A 25,805-nucleotide genomic window follows, 5' to 3' on the forward strand; every position below is an offset into this window, starting at 1 on the left:
GATTTCAAATGAAAATAGTAATGTGTACATGGTTTCAATACACAGATTAAAGAGAAGCACCATATATAAAATAGACAAAAAATAATAAAGTGTTTTTATTTTTTTCATACCAGAATTTCTCTTTTGCATTTATATCAGAAGAGTCTTAGCATGTATGTCTTCTCCCTTAGACCTGAAATTTCTCCCACTTCTACCTAAACCTGCTCTTAGGAATTTTCAAGAAATCTAGACAGATTTATGTATGCTTGCCAAACACAAGATGCCAGCAACGTGGCCTTTATCAGACTTAGAGCCCTTGAATCTGGTCTTTTCTAGACCAACCCAATTGAGCAATTTCTATTCTCATGTTGTACAATTAAATAAATTCAACCTTATTTCAAATCAAGCTGATTTTGGTGCTCCTAACTGAATCCACAATTTAAAATAATTGTTTTATTGTCATGATTCTTGGCCTACAGCATTTGACCAAAACAGTGAACTAGATAATATAATGTGTGTGTGTGTGTGTTAGATGTGAAGTCATGTCCAGTTCTGTGCAACCCCAAAGACTGTAGCCCACCAGGATCCTGTGTCCATGGGATTTCCCAGGCAGGAATACTGGAGTGGGTTGCTATTCCTTTCTCCAGGGGATCTTCCTGACCCAGGGATGGAACCTGAGTCTCCTGTACTGCAGGCAGATTCTTTGCTATCTGAGTCACCAGGGAAGCCCAGATAATACACTACCACATACAATTCCATTTTATTTAGGATATCACTTAAACATTTATTTCCCTTTCTTATGTCTTTATTATTTAATTTACAAAATAATAAATAGAATATTTAAGGACATTGTTCAACGTACTTCACATGGGTTATTTTTGATGCCAAGTCATTTTGAATAGATGACTCTATTTGCCCCGTATGCCCGGTGATTTACCTCAGTTTTGTCTTACTGCCTCCTGAACTGCTCATCACCTGCTCACCACATCCAAGTGGCTCTCAGAACCCACTGGAAACTAAGGTGGCCTTCGTAGCTGTAAGGGCAAGCGTGGCATGGTTCTTTTCTCTGCATGCCTGCTTCCTCCATGAAGTTCTCAAGGAATAGTTCAGCCAAGGGGTCTCAGTGATATACTGGGGCAAATGCAGTGAATGTAGACTCTGACACATTAATTAATCCTGGTCCCACTGATTAAAAATTTGTCATAAAGGAATCTTTAAGCTGTATGAGAACAATCAAATAACTCATTAGAACATACACACTTTGAGTTATAATTGATACTTAAATTTTCTAGTATTTTTATTCATTAATATAACAGGTTCTTCGTATTCTAATTAGTTTCTCAATTTTATTCTTCATATTTTAAAAATAGTCTGTAGTCTAATTAGGAAATCAATTAGAGCCAGCTTTTAAATTAATATATTTTAAAACAACCAAGGTTCTAACAAATCTCCATAGAAAAATATTGAATTTATTTCTTATAGAAAACATGTTATCACATTATAACAGGGCTGATTTCATTAATACTGAGAATGATATGGTCCATTGTCAAAGAAAATCAACATGATGTTGTGAAAGCAGTTATCCTATGTTTTTCATAATTTTTCTGCATTTCCCTTAATATTTTACTGAGCGAATTTCTACTTAGGCATGAAGAAGAGATGGTTTTGGAAAAAATGATGATAATCTCCAGTGTTACAAAATGTCATAGTTGCCATTCCAGAATGAAACAACCTGCTGAATATAGCAATGACAACAGATTTTTGCTTGTTATTTTTATGTGGGTTAAAAAAGTCTTAAGTAAATTTTGCTGCTTCAAATCCCCTAAAACTTCTCTATGACTAGTGTCGAATATCTTTTAAGAAAGTTTACATCATGTCTTAAAAGCAAAAAAAGTATTGAAATCCATCTTTGCTCCCCATAAATAGACTATTGAAGTGAAGACTTGTCCTCAGTAATTTCAATTTGCTATTTTCTGCAAATAGTAGTAACATCTTTGTAGGGAGATCACTGAGAAACTGTCAACTTTGTATTTTTCAGGATTTTCCATGATTTTTATTTTTCAAATTTTCAGATTCAGTAGATTTTTACAAAATTCACTTCCAATGGGAGTTTAATTTGCTAGATAAGGGCAAAAATTATTTTAATGTATTTTCTTTACCCCAATACCACTTGTCTCCATTGTTTTCTAGGAGTTGATTTTTTTTAAATTGGAGATAATTGCTTTACAAAATTGAGATGGTTTTTGCCATACATCAACATAAATAAGCCACAGGTATACTACTAATCATTCTGAATTTTTTTTTTTTACCAATTATATGTATACTCTGTTTCCTATTTATTAGTAACATTTATAGATGTATTGACCTGAGAATGATTCATAGGTCATCCTCATAGACAACACCTTCAGAATTAATGCTGAACCATGAATAATTGCCTGTGTGTTTGATTTTCTTTAGTTAATTTGGTATCAATATTAAAGGAGTTTGATCTAATCCACACTTCTCTGGTTTCTCCATGAGAATTTTTGGTGTAACATATCAAGTGTCTTTCCAAAGACAAGATACAATGCTGTGTCCTTCATTTCCTTTATCCCCTAAGCTTTTTCTTCTTTCATAAAAAAGAGATAGCCTTACAGTTGTTCTTACACAAGTTTGGGGTACATTTTTAGGGTAATAGAGAACCACTTAACTTTGGATTGTGATTGTTAAGCATTAGTGTTATGGGGCAATACTTATTAAGTTGTATTGAAAACTATAAATTAGAAGATAAACAATGTCTATTTTTAGGTTTGGCTAACAGAATAAGAGACAATACAATTTAAATATACTGTTGTGGGTAATTTTTGTTGCACCAAATGGTACTGACCATTTCAGGTATTTTATAGTAGGTGGGATTTAGTTATCTGATGACTCTGATCAATATAGTTATTAAACTGCTTCTTCAATTGAGATTCTACATGAGTTCAAATTAGGTGGGAAAATGCCAGATCTCTTCTCTGATTTATATTATGCAATACTGACTAAGACTTCATCCACATAGCAACCCCAGAAATGTCAAAGAAAGGTGGAATGGAGCTTTGCCAGTTAAATAGCTGTGTTGTTTTCATACTCTGTGGTTAATTGGAAAGGTTCTCTACTCTTGAATGATGTAAATATGATAAATATGAAAGAAACATAAGTTTAGCAACAATGTATGGTAATGAAAGAAATCTTATATAAGAGGTGACCTATGCAAAGGCTTTTTTTTAAATTTTATTTTATTTTTAAACTTTACATAATTGTATTAGTTTTGCCAAATATCAAAATGAATCCATCACAGGTATACATGTGCTCCCCATCCTGAACCCTCCTCCCTCCTCCCTCCCCATACCATCCCTCTGGGTCGTCCCAGTGCACTAGCCCTAAGCATCCAGTATCGTGCATTGAACCTGGACTGGCATCTCGTTTCATGCAAAGGCTTTTTATCTGTCTTATTCCTCCCTGTATCCTTAAGTGCCTAGAACGTGACCATATGATGAGTCCTCAGTCTGTTGAATGACAAATGAATAAATCATTTATTGTGGGGTTCTAATTTAGAACTCTTCCTCCATCTTTCAAAAATTAAATTGTTTTTCCTTCAGATTAGAATACCTGTGGGGAAATCAAGATAAAGAATTATCCTTCTGTATAGAGATACACCGAAATGTTTTTAGGAAAGTAGATTGAAAGAATTGACAAGTTATGAGTGTACCCATGTAACATTTATCTCTTAATTTTGAGCACAGGTTTTACCCATACTAGACTCTGGAGACTTGACTGCAATAATCAAATAATAGGCTTCTAATTTCAGAGTTCAGAGTTCAGAGTATCTTCTAAAATCACTCTTGTCTTGGAAACTAATACTCTCACTTGATATTGGTTAATGATTCCATTGGGTTGTCATGGTTTTGAGATTCAGAGTTCAGCTATCTAGTCATTCACTAGTCAACAAACATTGAGAAATATTTACACTATTAAAATATCTAAGGAGTTGTTTTGTACTGATTACTTTATAGGGACCAAAAAACCCAACTCTTAATCTCTAAGATGAAATACTACATGATTATGCTAACTTCATGTTTAACTTCAGCTTAATTAGGTTCATTAATTATAAATAATATTTATGGGAGTTGTGACATTAATTCCTTTCTGTTATCTTAAAGAAGAATAGAATCATTCTTCGTTTGTATTTTATCCTTAATATGTCTTTCTTCCAACTGGAATTTGCTAACTGTGTGTAACATTTTACCTTAGGGAAAGAAATGTAATGTATGACCACATCCTAATCATAAAGAACAGTGCTTTTATGTCACATTTTCTCTTTCTTCAGCCAGCATACTATAAAGTCTTTTGAACCATTTATTCCTTATTGTAATCTTGTATAGTGATAGGAAAGATTTAATGACACCCATTTTAGAGATAGGGAGACTAAATGTGAAGGGAGGAATTGGCTATTAATAATCACATAATGAAATATAAACTAAAAGTGGACAAGTGCCCAAAGTAGAATTTTTCTTGGTTGATTGGTCCTGTTGTACTGGGAGGTTTCCTAGTAGTTGCCCTTGATGACATACATACATTTATTTTATGTATTTAATAATTTGATGCATTTATTCATTACAAAATGATCACCACTTGGTGACTTTCTAACTGGAATTTAAGTAGTTGATACCTTATCTAAAACCAATTGTTTTTCCTTCTTTTTCTTTACTTCTGCAAAGAGTAAGGGCATCTGAAATTTGAGATTCACATAATTTATAAAATCAGCAGATAAAAATCAATTAATTTTTCAAACAAAATAAAAATTGCCTAATAGAGTTTACCAGCTACGTGTAATTGCATTCAGAGTATTCCAGATATTATCTTTTGGTATGTTTTAATTTTTGTAGAGCCTTCAAGATTTCTACTAGGAATTCATCAGTCATAAACAACTTTCCCTGGAAAGTTATTTTTATAAATTAATTTGTTCTGAACAAATGTTATGGCATTTTGATTTGGGAAAATTATGTTACTCTGTTTCTTGTGTACATGTGGAGAGCAATGTATAGAAATTTAACATTAGTTATCTGTGTTTTTAAAGGGTCTGATACAAATCCAATTGTTCATAAATTAGTAAATTGTTTTAGTCTGTTTTCTAACAGAATTGCTTATATGCCTTCAGTCATGAGCTGCCTTCTGGAATTTTTAGAAATCTGAGAAGGTATTTTTAAAGCTCCCTCCTCTTCTCTTTTTTAGCTCCAGGTGCAGTATTTGATTTGCAGGTTGCAGAAGTAGAAGCCACAGAAATAAGAATTACCTGGAAGAAACCACGACAACCCAATGGCATCATTAACCAATATCGAGTGAGAGTATTAGTTTCCGAGACAAGAGTGATTTTAGAAGATACTCTGCTGATCGGAAAAGATGAGGTACTGCCCTTGAATTTCCTATTGTGTTGAGCCCTTTCTACCCGGTTTTAGCCCAGATAACTTGGGAGATTTGCCAACATGCAAACATAAAATATTTGACAAGCTTCAAAGTACAAAGTGAAGTAAATTTAGCTATGCTGATAATCTAGCTCATCATATTTCAATTCAAGACATTTATTATTAGTTAAGTGCTACTATTCTTTTTCAGCATATGAAAAATGTTAATTGGGCAATTAAGCAGGACTAAAGGTACTTCCATAAGTGAATGCTATTATGGTAATAAAGTTAATGAATTGTTTGGAAACTCCTGTTAAGATTTAAATACTCCTCCTAAGGTTGTGCTTGCAATTTGGAATAGTTGCCAAAGAAAGACACAATAACTTTAGTAACTGTTGTTGACAAATGGTTTTGTCCCCCTTAGTCTTAGGAACCCAGATTTCTCAAAGCTACCTCATTTAAAAACAAGCAATATACATTTGACTAAAGAAATCAAATAAATAAGAGATGAAATCACTTCATAAATATAAAATAAGAGGACAGTGTTTGCTTCTAGTCACACTGGAAGCCTTCTTTCCCTGCTTTGTTTCTATTTGAAAGTGTTGTGTTGGCCAAAAAGTTTGTTTGGGATTTTCTGTAAGACGCTATGGAAAAATCAAAATGAACATTTTTGCCAACCCAATATAGGCAGCACTAATTTTTCCTTCACTGTCTTCATTTACCTCATCCAGACAGCTGTTCACCTGGGAAATCCTTCTAAGACTTTAAACTGATTGTATCCAGATATTGGTGGTTCCCGGGGCTCACAAAAAATACATCTATTTAAGACCAGTGAGTGTAGCACACTGTAACTTGGAGGCCCTGCCTGCTGGTTATTCAGCAATTAGGTTCCACTTGTTTGGTCCAGAATCATTACTTCTTCTAGCTGTGCTCTTGTTTTTCTCCACGTATATTATCCATTCTATTCCTAGTCCCAGACTTCCTCCATTTCTGATACGCACCTGGAAGTTACCTTCAGTTCAGTTCAGCCGTTCAGTCACATCTGACTCTGCGATCCCATGAATCGCAGCACGCTGGGCCTCCCTGTCCATCACCAACTCCCAGAGTTCACTCAGAGTCACGTCCATCGAGTCAGTGATGCCATCCAGCCATCTCATCCTCTGTCATCCCCTTCTCCTCCTGCCCCCAATCCCTCCCAGCATCAGACTCTTTTCCAATGAGTCAACTCTTTGCATGAGGTGGCCAAAGTACTGGAGTTTCAGCTTTAGCATCATCCTTCCAAAGAAATCCCAGGGCTGATCTCCTTCAGAATGGACTGGTTGGATCTCCTTGTAAGGAGACTCTAAGGGACTCTCAAGAGTCTTCTCCAACACCACAGTTCAAAAGCATCAATTCTTTGGTGCTCAGCTTTCTTCACAGTCCAACTCTCACATCCATACATGACCACAGGAAACACCATAGCCTTGATTAGATGGACCTTTGTTGGCAAAGGAATGTCTCTGCTTTTGAATATGCTATCTAGGTTGGTCACAACTTTCCTCCCAAGGAGTAAGCGTCATTTAATTTCATGGCTGCAGTCACCATCTGCAGTGATTTTGCAGCCCCCCAAAATAAAGTCTGACACTCTTTCCACTATTTCCCCATCTATTTGCCATGAAGTGATGGGACCAGAGGCCATGATCTTAGTTTTCTGAATGTTGAGCTTTAAGCCAACTTTTTCACTACTTTACTATGTGCTTAGTGCATTCTGGCCAACCAGGACTCATTAGTACAAGTTGTTTGACCTCTGGCCCAGGGTTATAGTTTAATCCAATACTGACTCCATTCCTCTTGTGTAAAAGATGTTGAGTTATGCTTTCTCTGATACTTTAGTCGACAGCTCAGGGACAGGGCAAAAGCTTAACCCTCTGCTCCTGCTGAGAAGGCCTTAAATTAGATACTTCACTCTTTTAGGATTGTGTGGCAGGTCTCCCACTTCTGCTAATGATATCTATTGAATGATAAGCCATGCCTCTTTTTCTCTTGAAACTAAGAGATTCAGGAAAGACTTCTTATGATATGATCCACAATCCCTGTGATGTAATAGAGATCACATGAGCTTTGGTATATACAAATCTGGGTTTATATTCGTAATTTGGTCATTTAGTGTGTTTTACTGCAGAAGGAAATGGCAGCCCACTCCAGTGCTCTTGCTTGGAGAATCCCAGGGATGGGGGAGCCTGGTGGGCTACTGTCTATGGGGTCACACAGAGTTGGACACGACTGAAGCGACTTAGCAGCAGCAGCAGCAGCAGCAGCAGCAGCAGCAGCAGTGTGTTTTACAGCAGAGAGGTTAAGTCATGGAACTAGGAGACAGAATGCTGGGTTTAAACCTTGCTTTTGGCCTTACTGATGGTTTAACCTTGGAAGAGTAGACCTGACCTCTCTAAACTTGTTTCCTCTTTAAGATAGGGACTCTAAGAATCTGTGTAACACAGAGTTGTTAGTGAGGATTTAATGGATTAATGTGTGAGGAGCTTAGAACTCCACCTGGTGTATGGTAAGTCTGGTGACCTGAACAATTGTGACCTGTTGTAATTATTCATCATGGCATTAGACCTTTCACCCTCATTGGGACACAATATTCGTTTCCTTCAGTTTCAATAAAAGGAGACATTATACTTCTTTCTGTGGTTGTATATTTCTTCATTATATCAGGCCCATTGTTGATGTTTCCGCTTTCCTGTGTGACTGGTGTCTGGGTTTGCCTTTCAGAGGTTGGCGTGGGGAGACATGTGGCAGGAGCTCTAAGTCCGGTGAGCCAGTGTCCTACCCTGACTCTGCCCTTTCCTCCTTTTCTATGACCTTGAGTCAACTTTTGGAGACTTGCTGCCCTCATTTTTAGAGTAGAGCTTATATGCCTACCTTCTGTTGAAGGGTATGATGAGGAGTAAAGGAGATAACAGATAAAACGTCTGGCTTAGTATGTATCCTTTTCCTTGACCTTGGTGTAAGGAATTTTCTATTCACTCGTTAACTTCTCAGAGTATAGCCTCCACACTGTGTCCTAAGAATTTTTGAAATCCTTCAAGTCTTGTTAGAAGTTGGGGAAGGCACTGGCGACCCACTCCAGTGCTCCTGCCTGGAAAACCCCATGGACGGAGGAGCCTGGTGGGCTGCAGTCCATGGGGTCGCTAAGAGTCAGGCACAACTGAGCGACTTCACTTTCACTTTTCACTTTCATGCATTGGAGAAGGAAATGGCAACCCACTCCAGTGTTCTTGCCTGGAGAATCCCAGGGACGGGAGCCTCGTGGGCTGCCGTCTACGGGGTCGCACAGAGTCGGACACGACTGAAGCGACTTAGCAGCAGCAGCAGCAGCAGCAGTGACCTCCTACACGTCAAATAAAGCGTATATACGTTTGTTTTTTTTTTTTTGAATGTTGAGTTTTTTTTTTTTTTACATTTAATTTTATTTTATTTTTAAACTTTACATAATTGTATTAGTTTTGCCAAATATCAAAATGAATCCATCACAGGTATACATGTGCTCCCAACCCTGAACCCTCGGATATACGTTTTTAACTGTCCTCATCTTCCCTGTGTCCTCCAAAACCCATTCCTTTACCTCCACCTCCCCAGCTTTTGACACAACCGTTTTCTCCCTAGTACTTGCTCCACTGTCATATACTGCAACTTTGCAAAACAATTTGGCCTTGTACTATGAAAAAGAATAAATTAAGAAAGCTAGCTCTTTTACTGTTTTCTAATTCCTTCCTTATAAGGGTATTCTGGAGAGTTCTGTCTTCAGCCATGTTACAGTGTCAGTCACTGCTTCCTATTTGCATGACTCTTTCACCTCGTTTTCCATGATGATTTTTCTGACACTCTGCATCCCTAATTACAATCATTTCTGGGGAAATTCTGCCAGGACTCATCACATTTAAACTCATCTACCCCATAAAACAACAAAACAAGCATCTTTTTTTGAGATAATAGGACTTGGTTCTTGATTGGAAGGAGGAGCCTATTAGTGGTAGGGACCTATTAGTTTTCCTATGGGACAGAAGAAGAAAGTCTGTAAGGGTAATTGATAGTTTTAATGATCGATAACAAGGTCAGGAGAGAGACTGAGTTGAAACCCAGATATGAAATAACAGGCTTAGAATTCCCTGTCCCCTTGGATTGGTCACACCACAGATCTTTGATCTGTAAGTCATTGTTGAAGAATTCGGGAGGCTTTTGTGGCATTTTTATATGTCTGATGTCTCTCTTTCTGGATGATGGCACCATTATCTTGTCTTCATGAGGGCTTAGAATCTTGGGATTACCTCTGACCTTGGTTATACTTAGCATTTAATAGCCATTCAATGTTAAGGCCAGTTCAAAGTGTAACCTTCATACCTCTGTATTCCATTCTTGTGTCCTCACTCCAGCTCAGGATTGCCTGGACTATTTTTGTTAGCTTACTACACTAGTAGTTTTCCATTGTATAACAGTTTGCCTCAAGCTTAAAACAATTCACATTTATCATCTCACAGTTTCTGTGGGTCAGGAATCCAGACAGCTTGTGTAGGTTCCCTGCTAAGGGTCTCATAAGGCTTCAGTTAAGGGTCTTTCCTTCCTGTGTTCCCATATGAATGCTTAACTGGGGAAGAATCTACTTCTTGGCGGACTTAGATTTTTGACTCAAATTAAATCTGAGTCTTGGCTGACTCAGATTTAATTTCCTTTTGATTATAAAACTGAGGGCCTTGGATCCTTGCTGGCCCCTTGACTAGAGACTATCCTTAGCTCCAGCTCATAGGGGTCCCCCACAGTTTCTTGCCACAGAACTTTCCCAACATGGCCATCCACTTCATCAAGCCAGCAAGGACAGTCTGTATGATGTAACCATGGGAGTGACATCCCATTGTCTTTCCCTTAGTCCATTGGTTGGATGAAAATCACATTTCCCATGCAAGAGTAAGGGATTATACAAAAGCATGAACAGCATGGGTTAGGGATAGTAGAAGGATCATGAGAGAGGCATTGCTCTGCAGTTTCTGGGTTACAGTCCATCCAGATTAAAATATTAATGCATTTAAACTATAAAAGTAAATAAAAAATGAGAATGGACTTGGAATATGAATATGCATCTATTTTAGTAATTAATGCTTTCCTATTGTAGCAGAAAGTCAATTGATACTGTCCAAAGTAAGTGAAAACTTACATAAGAAAACTGGTTAGAGTCAACTAGGTCCAAGATGGTGGAGCTGACTTTCACTACACCTTGAGCCTTGGTATTTAGGCCTATTGTGACATATCAACAAGCTAAATGATACACCCATCAACATTGACTAAATCTGACCAAATGTTCTAAATGCTTCTAATTGATTTTTTTTTGATAAAACTTCCTAAATCGAATTCTTTTGAAGTTCCTTTGACCTCTAGCCAACTTTGGGGTGCTTCAGAGGGCCCCTGAAACATCCCAAAGAGAGATATTAAACTGTGTTTATTTGGTTGGTTAAATTACATGAAAAAGTTATCAAATGAGTAATAAATCCTCTCATGTTATAATGTCTGGTAAAATTACTAATACAGATATCCTAGAAATTATATGGAGAAGGCAATGGCAACCCACTCCAGTGTTCTTGCCTGGAGAATCCCAGGGATGGGGGAGCCTAGTGGGCTGCCGTCTATGGGGTCACACAGAGTCGGACACTACTGAAGCGACTTAGCAGCAGCAGCAAAGTAAGTGACTCTTTGCGACACCATGGACTATATACAGTCCATGGATTCTCCAGGCCAGAATACTGGAGTGGGTAGCCTTTCCCTTCTCTAGGAGATCTTCCCAACGCAGGGATCAAACCCAGGTCTCCCCCATTGCAGGCAGATTCTTTACCAGCTGAGCCGCAAGGGAAGCCCAGTGACCCTTAACGGAAAAGTAAAATATATTATCTAGTGGTTTTAGAAGTAACACCGTAAGAACTGAAACTGAAATGATTAAAGGCGTTGCTTCCAACAAATATACAAATATTGAATCATTGTGTTGCACACTGAAAAGTAATTTGATGTTATATGTTGATTATATCTTAATTAAAAATAAACAATTGATTTCAAAATCTCAAAAAAATGTTTCTTCTAGAGAGTAAGACTTGCAGTTGTAAAGCTACAGACAGGAAAATATTATTTTCATTGAAAATCCTTCATCATCTCCTGTATTTTTAGCTACCTGCATACATCATGATCATGACATTTTTTAAAAAGTATTAAAATATAATCATCCGATGCTAGGTTTGCTCTGATTTCATCACCCTTATTGAAATTTTTCCAGTGACCTCTCATGACTTGTTTGTTTCTTAACAGACAGGAGTTATTTAAGCATGCTGAAATATGCATAGGATTTTACTCTCACTGTTTAAACACATCTTTGAAAAAAAACATTGAAAATTTAATCTCAGGGTTTGAGGACTTTTATTTCAACTTCCAAGCTTATATATGAAGGTAGTCAATAACATGACTAATAAATGATTGGAAATCCAGCCTCTGCTAAAATATTTGATCAACTCTGACAATAGGGTATCCACAAGCATGTAATCAGCTCCTGTTCTATAAGCTTTAAACCATGCTTCTTTGTGGTCTCACAGGCATGCATTTATTAGGTAACTATCAAGTTCCAGGCACTATGATGGGTCCAGAACATATATAAATAAGAAACTACCATGTTCTTTAACAGTTTTGAACTGAAGTATTTGTTCTCTAGTGTTTACCAGTTTATCCCATTTCTTCTCTCCAGACCCACACGGTAGCTTAGAGTAGCTTAGAGTCTGGGATTTGCAACCAGGGAAATATATTCCAGTCCTACCTCTGCTATGACTAGTTTTATGAACATGAACAGCTGACTGTAAAATGGAGATAATAATACCTTTTTCTTTGGGATATAATTAAGTGATCACACGGGTAAAAATATTTATCACTGTACTTGGTACAAAGTAGCTTTAAATGTTGGTGTCTCCATTAGTAATAACAATATACAATGATTTAACTTTTTATCATTTGAAAATAATGGTCATGGTTTCCCTACGGCTTAATATCCTCAGTTTCTTAACGGTCATTCATATTATTGATTACTCTCTTGTGTATTTATTTTCCAGTTTATCAATGAGCCTCTTCCTCAGCTGAACACCATATTCCATATATGGTTTGACTAGAACCAAATTGAGCAGAATTATTTTCTCCTTTAGCATGAATTTTCTGCTTCTATAAATGCAAAGAATAAAATTAATTTATTCGGGAGACTTATTCTTCTATGGAGAAGGCAATGGCACCCTACTCCAGTACTCTTGCCTGGAAAATCCCATGGACGGAGGAGCCTGGTAGGCTGCAGACCATGGGGTCACGAAGAGTCGGACACGACTGAGCGACTTCACTTTCACTTTTTGCTTTCATGCATTGGAGAAGGAAATGGCAACCCACTCCAGTGTTCTTGCCTGGAGAATCCCAGGGATGGGGGAGCCTTGTGGGCCACCATCTATGGGGTTGCACAGAGTCGGACACGACTGAAGCGACTTAGCATTCCACCTAGATGAAAGTATAAAAAATCCTAAAGTCCACTCTTCATTAATTGCTCTCTAGTTGAATTTCACACTCAGATCTCATTCTGTACTTCTGTACTTGTTTTTCAGATCAAATCCTGAGGGGTTTTCTTCCCAAAGACATCTTGCTATGTAGTGTCACAAATTTCTGAGATTTGTATAGATACATCGTTTCATCCAACATATTTCCCAAGTATATAAATGTTTGTCAGTGGTGAACATAAGAACGCAAGCCAAATGCTTGGCCAGGGGCTCAAGAATGAGGCTGAGGACAAGACTCGAAAGTAGTATAGGAATTCTAAAAATGTTTACTTTATTGAGCATTAGGAACATAGACAGAATCAGGCGTTAAGGATTTGTCACTCAAATAAGTGCAGAATGATACAGTTTCCATTAGAAGGCTTCCAAACATATACTAATTATAAAATTCTTTTTACCACTGGTTGAAAATAGTACAAATCATGTTATAGTTTATAAGAAAATATGGAAGCATTTCTTAAGAATAAGTCAACGTTTTCATTAAACCAATTGAGTAGACTTCCAGAAAGTATAAATTGATAGATATAGTAAAGTTTTTGAAAATACAATCATATTAGCTATAATGAAGACTGTTACATGTAGAATCAGGTTGGTTTATTCAGGTGCATTAGGAACTGAACTCTGAAGACTTCTTTCATATCAATTCCAAGGATTCCTAGGTAGCATATGAGAAGGCTTTCATGTTGATGAATTGCGACATTGCCTAACTCAGTTTTTACTCGATCAAGGGCAGTTTTGCTCTCCAGGAGACATTTCACGATCTCTGAAGTTTTCATTGTCACCACAGGGAGTATGTTTCTAGTGGGTAGGGACCAGGGAGGCTGGTCCCTACAATGCCCTGCACAGCTCCCTATAACAAAAAAATTCTCAAACGTGGAATGTCATTAGTGCTGGGGTTGAGAATACTAGACTAACTCAATGAGGCCAACCTTGGGGGAGTTGTGATAGGCCTTTATTTCCTTCTCTCTCACTCATTTCCACTCCTGTGTCTTAGCCACTTCTCATTACTTTCTTAAGTTATGATTCTTTCCTATCATTTTTACTCTTAAAATTATTTCTTTTTCATCCTTTGAAAAACCTAATCCCCGTTTTAAAGAGGCAAAGTGTGAGAAATATTCACAAAATGACACACTTGGTGATAATTAGTAATTCTGGATTTTTACAAAACCAGTTCAAATCACTCATAGTTAGGGTTGTTCCAGTGTATTTGGAAGAAGTTCAGATAGTCAAAATCACTCAGTCACCTCTTAGGCTGGAACAGTAATTTGTCAACAGAGATGCTTAACTTAGTTAATTGATGGGATACTATGGCTTAACTCTCAAAAATGTATCTGACGGTATAAAATATTGTGAGATTTAACACAAAATCATAGTTCAGGGGAAATTCTTTGTATTACCCCGTTGTACCCTCTGTAGTGCACACTGGATTCTCAAAGGGTGGTTGATTGATAGTGGAAACAGCTGTGTGGTTCAGGCATTAAACTATTGACTGGAATACCAGAGCATCTCTGAGTTATGTGTTTGTTATTCATGCCTTCTCTGACTTCCTAGTGGAGGTAAAGTTGAAGTGTGCCTTGGAAGGTGGAAGATCTTTAGTTTGTTCCAAGTATGGTTCCTTATCCAGAGTGATTTATCATAATATTTTTGGAATAAATATTATTGATATCTCCCTGCTTTTCATCACAATACTTCCCTGGGTAAAGAAATAAGATTTAGGTAATTTTATCTTATAAATATCATTTGGAGAATTAGATATACCTTTGCATCTTTTCTCAATTTTATTTCTCAGAAAAGTTAATATTCAAATGATCTGCCTTTGTAACTAGTTAAATAACTAAGCAGCCTTAAAATTCCTTGCCTTCCAGATATTTTTCTGAGCATCTGCTTTAAAAAAAAAAATACTAAGTGCTTTATGTTCATAAGGAATTAAAAGCCTGTGTTGGGCTCAACTCCAAAAATAATTAAAAGATAGGTGTATCAAAATTTATAAATAAATAAAATCTATATTATGAATTAGAAATTCTGAAGGTGCAAGAACATGGATTTGGAAGGAATAGAGTGATTTTCTTCTTTGAAAAAAATATTCTACAAAAAAAAAAAGGTTTGGAGGTGAGTCTTGAAGAAATTGACAAAAAAAGAGTAGTTCTTAAAACATTGTCTATTTTTCCCCAATACTTCATTTTGAAAAATTTTAACTGGTATAAATGAAAGAAAAAAGAGTATAATGTGCATCCATTAACCTATCACCTGGATTCCATAATTATCAACATGCTGTCTTTGTTGCCATCTCTCATTTTTGCTGTTGATGCAGGTATATTTTAAAATAAATTCCAGAGTTCATATCTTTTTGCTCTTACATGCCTAACTAAGTATGGATTCCTAAAAAATACTGAAATTCTAATTCATTATGTAATTCCATTATCACAATCGACACAATTACTAATATTGTCTTGGTATCATCTAAACCTAGATTATTTTCAGATTTTTTCATTTTGTTTCAATCTGTCATGCTGTGTGGGAAGAATGGAGAGAGTTCTCTTGCCGTCCTAACATAAAGCTCTATTGTATATACTTGTAATATGCTCATGATGTTTTATTTCATGTCATTATTTGCTACTTTGGTGCATCTTGGAACAATCACAATTACCTAAAATATTCCTTAGACCCATAGCCTTACGTAGGTCTGTCTTGAACTGTTTGAAAATTATTGCCATGTAATTTTGTTCATGTCTGTAACTTCACTCGATTATAGGTTGTTATTATTGACATATACCCAGTAGGCATGCAGGCTGCTCACACCTGGTGTACAAATGAGGACATAAATTGGCAAAGCAAAACACATTTTAATAAGGCAGTAGGCCTAGACAACTTATTATTGGGTGGTAAGCAGCTAAAATATTTTAGTCATGAAACTTTGCATGAGGATGGCTATTTTTTTTAACCATTTTTGAGTCAGAAATAAATTATTTTCTTTTTTGCACAATGCAGTATGGAGTTTTAAGATACAGAATTGATCATAATGGGCTACAATGATGCAGGATTTTAATAGTTTCAGAATGAAAATTTGGAGTGTAAGGGAGACAGTAGTCCTGGAAATAACATTATCTTTAAAAAATTTATCATTCCAAAATTACTAGTTGTTGAAACTAGTACTTGATTGAAGCCATTATTAAATGTAACCATCACTGTCTTTGCAAATATCTGTTTTCAGGTGCAATATATAAACCCCATGGCTCCAGAAACTGTGAGCATAGTAGAGTCAATGGCAGGATTATTTGAGGGTTCAGCAGAGATGTCTTCTGACCTGTATTCACTTGCTTCAGTTATATATAACAGTCATCCACGTAATTACTTTCCTGTGAGGGGCAGAGCTGAAGACCAGCCTTCAACATTTGGTAGGTACATTTTTTTGTTCTGTGTGAAATGTATTTAAACCACCAGTACTACCTAGCACAGATATGAACCTTAGCTCAGAGTTCAACCCAATTATTAATGGTCCATGGGCTGAAGTCAGATTTTTTTTCTTTAACTGTTGGATAACCTCATGTGGCAAATGGAAATGCCACACAGGCAGGAGCTGGCCCCTCCTAACCCATCTGACCTTCCTCCAGAGAAAGTAGCACCCTAGAGTCTGCAGCCAAGCTGCAGAGACAATCAGTTATTACAGTTGCCAAAGCAGGTGTGATGGGAAAGGATTAACATATCTTCAAATCATTCACAGGCCTCACACTCTCTGCAGCTTTTGACTAATAGGTTTTCAAATGTCACTGAAGGTAAATAGGTCAGAAAGTTACAACTCGAGTGCATGGGGTGATCAACAGGTGGAGGTGACCCCAGTGACGTGGTGATGTCATTAGTGTGTACACTGACTACTCAGGGTCAAGGGATCTTATTGTTTCTATAAGGAGAATGTCATATACAGTGAATTAAAAATATTTGGTTAGAAGAAACAGATCTAAATTATCTGTTTTTTCTAAAATGCTAAGTGAGAAAAAAGGGTTTCTCTTGTTGCTTTTTTCTCTAATCTGGTATTTGTTCCCTTCCAAATTAAAATTTCTTATATTGATGGTGGAATTTGGCAAAAGTATCACATTGCATTCAATATATGCTTATTTCATTTACTGACATGTTTTTCCTGGGCAAAGAAGACAACTTTTAGAAGACACTTAAAAATTAAGAGGCCCATGATTTCTGATACAGATTTTTTTTTAATACTTTGTTTGGCCTAAGCACTAATTATCACTGTTGGAAGTGCACAGTCCAAATAAGTTTTTTTTTTTAAAAAAAAACTAGCTTATTTTTTGAAATAGGGATTTTTTGAAATCCTTGTCCAGATATATTTACGTGGCAGTTTTATAAGCATACTTGCTTTAAATCATTAATGGATTTAGCAAATGTGTGGTGATTTTGAGTCCAAATAAAATCTTATTTCCATGATTTTTATATCATAATGCAGCACTGACTTATAATATTTCAATTTGATATATTGCCCAGTTGTTTTTTAGGAAAAGAATTCCTAACTTGTCTTTTTTAGAAAGTTATATTTTCTCAAAACACTAATCTCTTATTCTGGGATAGTGTATAACAACTAGCAAAATTATATTATGAGCACAAAATGTCTGTATATGTTATTGGAGTACATTCAGTATATTTATTTTTAATTATGTATCTACCTTTCATATAAGGGATTACATGGAGAGATTAATGGATAGTGTGAAATTGGGTTTAAAATTTCACTGTGGAAGCAAAAATGATTTTGATCACAAAGTCAAATACTTGTAAAATTTTTAAAAAACTGATTTCAAATAGGAACTTCAAGGAATCAGTATATCACTGACATTGCTGCTGAACAGCTGTCCTATGTTATCAGGAGACTCGTACCCTTCACTGAGCATATGATTAGTGTATCTGCTTTCACCATCATGGGAGAAGGACCACCAACGGTTCTCAGTGTTAGGACGCTTGAGCAAGGTAAGAATATACTTCCTTTGAAATAGTTACCTGCAGATATTGCTCTGGTACATTGTAATACTTTTCATTCATATTAATTTTTCATTCTTCTTCTCAAGTGCCAAGCTCCATTCAAGTTATAAACTATAAAAATATTAGTTCTTCATCTATTTTGTTATATTGGGATCCTCCAGAATATCCTAATGGAAAAATAACTCATTATACAATTTATGCAATGGAACTGGATACAAACAGAGCATTCCAGATGACTACTATAGATAACAACTTTGTCATAACAGGTAGAACAGAATTTTGTTTTGACATTCTTATTCTGATGGAAAACGCACATCTCTCTATGCCATTAAACACTGCGGAGTACATGTTCCATCACTGCAGACGTTGTTGTGCTATGCTCCCCATGGATATCTTTAAAAATACTTGCAGAAATAACTTCATTAAATGTTGTTTTTCTTTCACTATATTTATCTGCAAATAAAGTCATCAGACCACAGGTATCCTAAGAATATACTTGATCTACGGAATTTTATGCCTGGTGCGTCAAAATAACTCTGTATTGACTGAATGTGACCATCAGCTGAAGTAATTGAGCTGACGTGGTGTTTGTGCCAAATCAGCTACATTCCTTGCAGTGTGCCAAAAATTGTTTCTTCAGTCTCAGACCACTGCCTTGATATTTTAGGAGAGAACTAAAACCTCATCAAGATGGAAGTCTCCCATACCAAGGAAGTTTGGGAGATTGGGATTATAGGAGGCTGATTTAAAGAACCAGTCTCCCAGATAAGTTATTTTCACTAGTCTTGTGTTAAATGGCACTAATCCAGGAATAGTATTCTGGGGACTTTGAACAAATGGCCTATTTTCCTTACAGGGTTAAAGAAATACACAAGATATAAAATGAGAGTGGCTGCCTCAACCACTGTTGGAGAAAGTTCTTTGTCCGAAGCAAATGACATCTTCGTGAGAACTCCAGAAGATGGTAAGAATGTTAGGTGCAGTTTTAATAAGAAGAAGCAAGTGGTGTTGCATGCTTACTGTCATCTACCTCATGCTGCCTTTAGTGTCTGAAGCGATAAACATGAAAAAATATACACATTGGTTTTTTCCCCCAGAACCAGAGTCGTCACCTCAAGATGTTGAAGTTACCGATGTTACCGCTAGTGAAATAAGTTTGAAGTGGTCACCACCTGAGAAACCCAATGGGATTATTGTTGCCTATGAAGTGCTCTACAGAAATGTAAATTCCTTATTCATGAAGAACACCTCAACAACAAACATAATTTTAAGAGACTTAAAACCTTACTCGCTCTATAACGTTTCTGTAAGGTCATATACCAGATTTGGCCATGGCGAGCAGTTATCTTCTGTACTTTCTGTGAGAACTTCTGAGACTGGTAAGTTTTTTCCCCATACATATTAATGAAGTAAACATGGCCGATAATTGTCATATTGTTTTATATTTTACATAACCTGAAGTCTGTCATTCTGTTCTGTATAATCCAGGAATTTATATGATCTTTGTGGGAAGGCGTGGGAAAAGACTTGTGTAAGTTTTTAAAATCTGATTTACATATAAGGGAACTCCAGAATAAATGTCAGTGTTCTTTTTTTCAAAGAAAGTATCTTGAGAAATCAGAAGTCCTTTCAGTGTACCTATAAATTAGGTTGCTTTGAAACTAGGAAATAGCAGAGACACATTCATAAGAATAGAATCCTATACTATATATAATCTATATAAATTCTGTATACATCCATAGGCATCTATCTATAGATATATCTAAATTTATACATATATATGTATAAATGTGTGTGTGTGTGCGTGTGTTAGTCGCTCAGTCGTGTCCCACTCTGCGACCCCATGGACTGTAGCCCACCACTGGAGTGGGTTGCCATTTCCTTCTCCAGGGGATCTTCCCGACCCAGGGATCAAACCCATTCTTTACTGTCTGAGCCACATATGTAAAGATGTAAGTAGATATATATCTATAGATGTATAATCCAGGTATCCTGCATTTCAGGCAGCTTCTTTACCATCTGAGCCACCTGGGAAGCCCATAGATGTATATAGACTTAATACGTGTAAACTCTATACATCTGTCTATGTATGTGTGTATATCTATATACATTCTTGAGTGTATATATATAGCCAGAGGTGTAGAGTCGGAGCACAGAAAGGACATGCCTGGGAAGCCTTACAAAGGAGGTAGCATTTGACCTTAATCTTAAAGAATCAGGTGGAATGGACATTATATAGGTTTGTTGTGGCCAGGGTGTGTATCCCATATAAATGAAATAATGTAAGCAGAGAATTAATAGTGTTTCAGTTTCAGTGTACAAGAGCAAATAGCACAATGTAAGACATTTGCCTGATGATCTTAGTGCATTGTTTATATTATGCTTATAAACATATATTGGAGCATCACTTTTAGGCCAACTCTGTAGCACATGCCTAGAATTAAAACTAAATGTAAAGTTACTATTTTATCCCTACATTTAAAAAAATAAATATTTGTTGACTAGCTACTGGCTGACGATTGGAGTCACTGTTCCTATACATCATAATTAGCTAAATATCAGCAATTTCTTATGGTTCATCCAGATGCTGTAGGTGAGGCCCTGTCTCTGACCTTGAGGAATCAGGGATCTAGTAAACCAGCTTACCTTTGGGCAAAAATACTCTCTTGAGACTGGTCACAGAGATTAATAAAATAAATTGATATAAAATTGACCATAGAGGATGACACAGATGGTAAAGAATCCATCTGCAATGCAGGAGATCTGGGTTCGATCCCTGGGTTGGGAAGATCCCCTGGTGAAGGGAATGGCAACCCACTCCAGTATTCTTGCCTGGAGAATTTCACAGACAGAGGAGTCTGAGGTGGGGCTACAGTCCATGGGGTCACAAAGAGTCGGACACAACTGAGCGACTGACACTTTTTTTTCACTTTTCATCCTCTTGAGACTGTCACATAAATTAATAAAATGAAATGATATAAAACAGTCCATAGGGATGACAACAGTTGTAATGGCAGGAATGAGTAATGAAAAGAGCGTTTTTTAAAAATTATCATAAATTGTATATTATGGTGCAAAATAATTGTTATTATATGTATTAGCATGCTTCATTGCTTTTATAAATATATGGAAAATAAGTATTTTTGAGAAAAGTCTCTACCTGGTTTCATTTTGCACCATGTCAAGGAAAGAAGCATATTTTAAGTACCTGCAACATACTTCTTGACTTTCATAAACATTGCCTTTTTAATTCTAAAATAAAGCAATAAGGTGTTATTATCTGCATTCCTAATGAAAAACTGAGGTCTGCGAGGTTCATCCTTTCAAGAAATATTCAGCAAATAATTTATACTATAGCAACCTTTCCCTGGGCTCTATTAGCACTGTACAAGAAAATGAATTTCCACCTTCCTAAAGTTAATATTAATTACTGGGTGTTTCACAGGCAGTGGAATCTGCATCAGTGACTTTTCCTCTAGATCACATCTAATACAATTGAACCCCCAATTTGAGTTCTTTTTGCAACAGAGGTAGCTAGAATTTTAAACACAATCTCAAGGTGTCATTTGAAGCAGAATGTACTCAGGAGCAACTGTTTACTCCCAGGGATCAATGTTCTTGTTAAATACAATAAATACACTCTCTACTCTTACTCTAAAAATCAAGATCCCACTTTTCAATACTGTTTCATGAGAAATTGAGAGCTGTGCTAACTCAGCTAACTAAAAAAGCCAACTACAACTAATTAATAGTGTTAATGCTGCTAGTTACAAATAGGAGTAAATTATTTGTTCAGATGTTTTATCTTGATTGGGGAATTAGACTTTATAATGCTTGAAAGTAAAATCCTCATGTGTCAAGCAGGAAAAATCAATATAGGATTGATCTTGTGTGTGTGTTTTAAGTATAGAATGTGCACTTAATAAACAAACTTGAGATTAGTTTATATTTTCTTATACTTAGGGCACAATAACCACATAAAGAACTTTAAGTTCCCATACAGATTACCCTTTGATGATCTATATATGTATATTTTCTTTCCTTTCTTTTTTTAAGATATAATTTTCTTTACAGTAAGCCTTAACCACTGCCTTGAGTAAGTCTGAATTGGGGCAATAATACTAGGGGATTGTAATTTAGTTGTTGATCAAAACTTTGTGTGGGACTGTATAAATTTATTCATGTTAAAGAAAGGCATTTTATTACTTTCTATATGTGACATTAAAGCTATCTATGCCAAACAATAATCTTCTGGCATACCCAGGATAACATCCCACTATTTTAGGATGATCATAAACTAAATTATTCTTTATTTTTAGTTTTTAATAGCTCTAGCTTATTCCAACTGATATAATAATTACTTGTCATTCATGAGTTATCCATTTTATATGGTACTTCTACAATTGGAAGCACCATGCTATTTCAGAAAAATTTAAATATGTGATTACTCTCCAAAATCACCAAGTCATTAAATCTATCTTGCTTTATTTTCCCTGAAGATCCAGCATGGGTGTAAGGAGAAATGAATAAAAACGCATAGGATGTCAGCCTGGGGTCAGGGCTGCATATTTATATCCTGACTACTGGTGGTAGGCAGGTAAATCCACAGGGACAAGTTAGCGAATTCCAATGAGAATTTTTCAAAATCCCAAGTTATACTGATTTATAAAGTTCAAGCATAGCATCACTAATTCCTTTTTTCCCTTGCAATTAAAGAGCTATTCAATTCAATCTTACTTTCCTTAGATGTAAATTTCTCCTTTGTTTTAAATATGTTCTATACCACCTTGAGCACAGGTTTTCATTCACTGAACAGACTTGTTATGGATTCCATATCATGTACTACCACTGAACTAGGCACTATAGTTACAGCAGTAAATAAGGCCGGATTTCTGTCTTCCTGGAGCTTAACATTCTAGAAGGGTCAGAGAAGATAAAGCAGTAAACAAATAATATATATGATTTTTGATACTGGAAAATTCCTTGAAAAAATATCAGGGAAAGAAAAGAGAGTTATGGAAGAATGAGCAGGCAATTTGAGATGCAAGACTGAGAAAAGGCCTCTCTGAGGAGGTTATATTTGCCTAGAGATATTAATAATGTGTGAGATTTACTTAGATGAGGATAAGGAAGAAAATGTTCCAGAGGAAGAATAGCAATTACCAAGTTCCTGAAGAGGGAAGGCTCTTGATATGTCTGAGGAAGAGGAGACCATTTCTCTCATGTGAGCAGTGTGAGCTATGGGGTAGAATTAGCAGATGAGAGAGAGAGAGAGAGAGGCAAAGGTGGATCATACCTTCATGGGTGCCATACTGAGGAATGTGGTGTTTAATTTCAATGTGAAGCTATTGGAGAATTAGGTGATGAGAATTTGGTATGTTTTGCAGTTTTAGAAGATTGCTTCTGAATATATTGGATGTGGGAATAAAGAGGAAACTCAAGATTTCCTATCAGGTTTTGGCCTAAGCATCTTGGTCACTGAGGTGCCATTTACTGAAATGAGGAAGTCTGGGGAGGAGATCAGGTTGGAGAAATCTTAGGAGTTCATGTTTTGAACATGTTTGAAATACTCAAGTGCCTGTCGTGAAGGCAACTGGGCAATAAGTTTTAAACTCATGGAAAGGATCCAGGGTTGAATATACAATCTACAAGCATCACCATATGTTGGGTGTTCAAAGTCCAGGTTGCGATAAAATCATGTCAGGGTAAGTGCAGATAGAGTTGAAGAGAAGCATACAGCTATGTCCTCAGGTAATAGGACATGGAGACTTTGGGAAGTCAAGGAGGAGCCAATCAAGGACTAAGCAGGAGTGGCCAGTGAGGTCGGAGGAAAGTCAGGAGAAGGTCATGTCTTGGAAGTCAAATGAGTAGATATTTTAAATTAGAAGCAATTTGTTTCCTACGTCAAGTGCTACTGACAGTGAAGTGATGGTGGTTTAGTCACTAAGTCATGTATGACTCTTGCTACCCCATGGACTGTAGCCTGACAGGCTCCTCTGTCCATGAGATTTCCCAGCCAAGAATATTGGAGTGGGCGGCCATTTCCTTCTCCAGAGGCTCTTCCTGATCCAGGGATTGAACTTGCGTCTCCTGCATCACAAGCAGATTCTTTACCACTGAGTCACCAGGGAAGCCCCTGACAGTAGAGCAATGGCACGTAATTGATTAGTGGTTTGGCAAGATGAAGGTCATTGATGACACCATGAGAGTACGTTTCATGGTTAAAAATGAGGAGAAAATTCCTAACTGAAGTGGGGCTAAAAGAGCATGATAGGCAAGAAAGGGGAGAAAATGGGTAAAGGGAAGATTTGAGAACTGTGGATATAGAGTGGAGGACAGAAGAGAGCAATAACTAATGTGTGTTCATGTGTGTATGATGTGTGTGTGTTTGTGTGTGTGCGTGTGCTTTGCTTAGTCACCCAGTCCTGTATGACTTTTTGCGAGCCCACCAGGCTCCTCAGTCCATGGGATTCTCCAGGCAACAATACCGGAGTGGGTTGCCATGCCCTCCTCCAGGGGATCTTCCCAACCTAGGGATTGAACCAGGGTCTGCTTGCAGGCGGATTCTTTACCTGATGAGCTACCAGGGAAGCCCCATACAATGTATATATCATGATAGAAATAATTCAGTGAAGAGAGAAAAACTAAAAATACAACAGAGAGGAAAAAACGTCAAGTCTAAAGTCTAATTAGGTAGATGGAATGGAATTTAGTGCAGAAACGGACTAGGTTTTAGATAAGAAGGCAGTTGAAGATGAGTGGTAGGAAAATATACAGTCCTCTTTGAGTGTTTTTATTTTCTCGATGAAATTAGAAGCAGGCTTCTCAGGTTTGAATAAAGAGAGGGAGGAGATACTGGATGTTTGTGGAGAAAGAAGATGGTGAAAACAAGCATAACAGAGTAGAAGACTGATTAACTGAAAAATAGATAGGCTGCCAAGTGCTGGAAAAAGATTGAGATTTGAGGTTATAAATTAAAGTAAGGCTAGTCAGCATGGAGTGGAATTTTATTCAGACATGGTCACCTGTTGCATTGCGGGTGTAGACTAGCCCTGAGTTCAGTTTAACCAACGTTGAAATTTTGCCAGAAAAGTAAGATAGAAAAAGGAGTTGATGGAGATTGCTAGGGAGTGATTTTAGTGATAGACTGTCTGACCTGAGTAAGCAGGGAGATGAGGACGTTAAGGGTGGTGATGGACAGTAAAGACTTGATGAGGGTCATTGACTTGTTGAATTGACAATATAGTGGTCAGTCAGCTGGAGACGTAGATAGTTGCCAAAGAGAGGAATATTGGCAGTTTTTGGTAATGAAGGCCTCAGGTGTTGCCATGAAGGCTGCTGATTAGAGTGAGGCAGAGGAAAAAAATATTGGAATGTGGAGCTCAAGGAATTCAGAGTCTAGGGAGTTACAGGGTTATTTCCATCTATTTGACATCTCACAGTGGTAGAGAGGAGGTCAATTGTCAGGTGACTGCATTTTTAAGATGTTTAGAGAAATGGCAGAGATCCACTGGATGATTGTCTTAAAGGAAGGGTCAGGAAGAGGAAAGAACAGATCTCGATACGGAAAGGGTTCTAGGCCCTATGGTTACAGAGATGATGAGAAAAAAACAAATAGCTGCCAATCCGAGTGCTATGTTGTATTCTCAAGCAGTTTTAAGATTTCACTAAGAGCCAGAAGGTTAAGGAGCCAGAGTACTTGTTGAGGATTTTTCTCAATTTAATGTGTTGGTTAGGAAGATACTAGGGAAGATTTTGAATATTTGGGGAAGGATTGTAGGATTATATTGTTATATCAAGCTGTATTAAAGTTCTTCCCAAAGTT

General features: G+C 36.8%; 1 protein-coding gene across 12 annotated transcripts in view; it reads left to right on the plus strand.

Moving 5' to 3' along the window:
* The window catches only part of PTPRQ (protein tyrosine phosphatase receptor type Q), a 295,980-nt gene that overhangs the window by 81,023 nt on the left and 189,152 nt on the right, over positions 1-25,805 (plus strand). For all 12 annotated transcript variants that reach the window (XM_086398851.1, XM_086398846.1, XM_086398848.1 and 9 more), the window contains exons 27-32: positions 5,233-5,405; positions 16,209-16,392; positions 17,807-17,968; positions 18,067-18,246; positions 18,837-18,944; positions 19,078-19,359. In XM_086398851.1, the coding sequence (XP_086254977.1) occupies positions 5,233-5,405; positions 16,209-16,392; positions 17,807-17,968; positions 18,067-18,246; positions 18,837-18,944; positions 19,078-19,359 (1,089 nt within the window). The remainder of the gene's footprint in view (positions 1-5,232; positions 5,406-16,208; positions 16,393-17,806; positions 17,969-18,066; positions 18,247-18,836; positions 18,945-19,077; positions 19,360-25,805) is intronic.

The sequence above is a fragment of the Bos grunniens genome, chromosome 5 (genome assembly GCF_055505025.1).
Source record: "Bos grunniens cultivar Pamir isolate PY7600 chromosome 5, Bosgru_T2T1.0, whole genome shotgun sequence".
NCBI classification, from domain to species: Eukaryota; Metazoa; Chordata; class Mammalia; order Artiodactyla; family Bovidae; genus Bos; species Bos grunniens.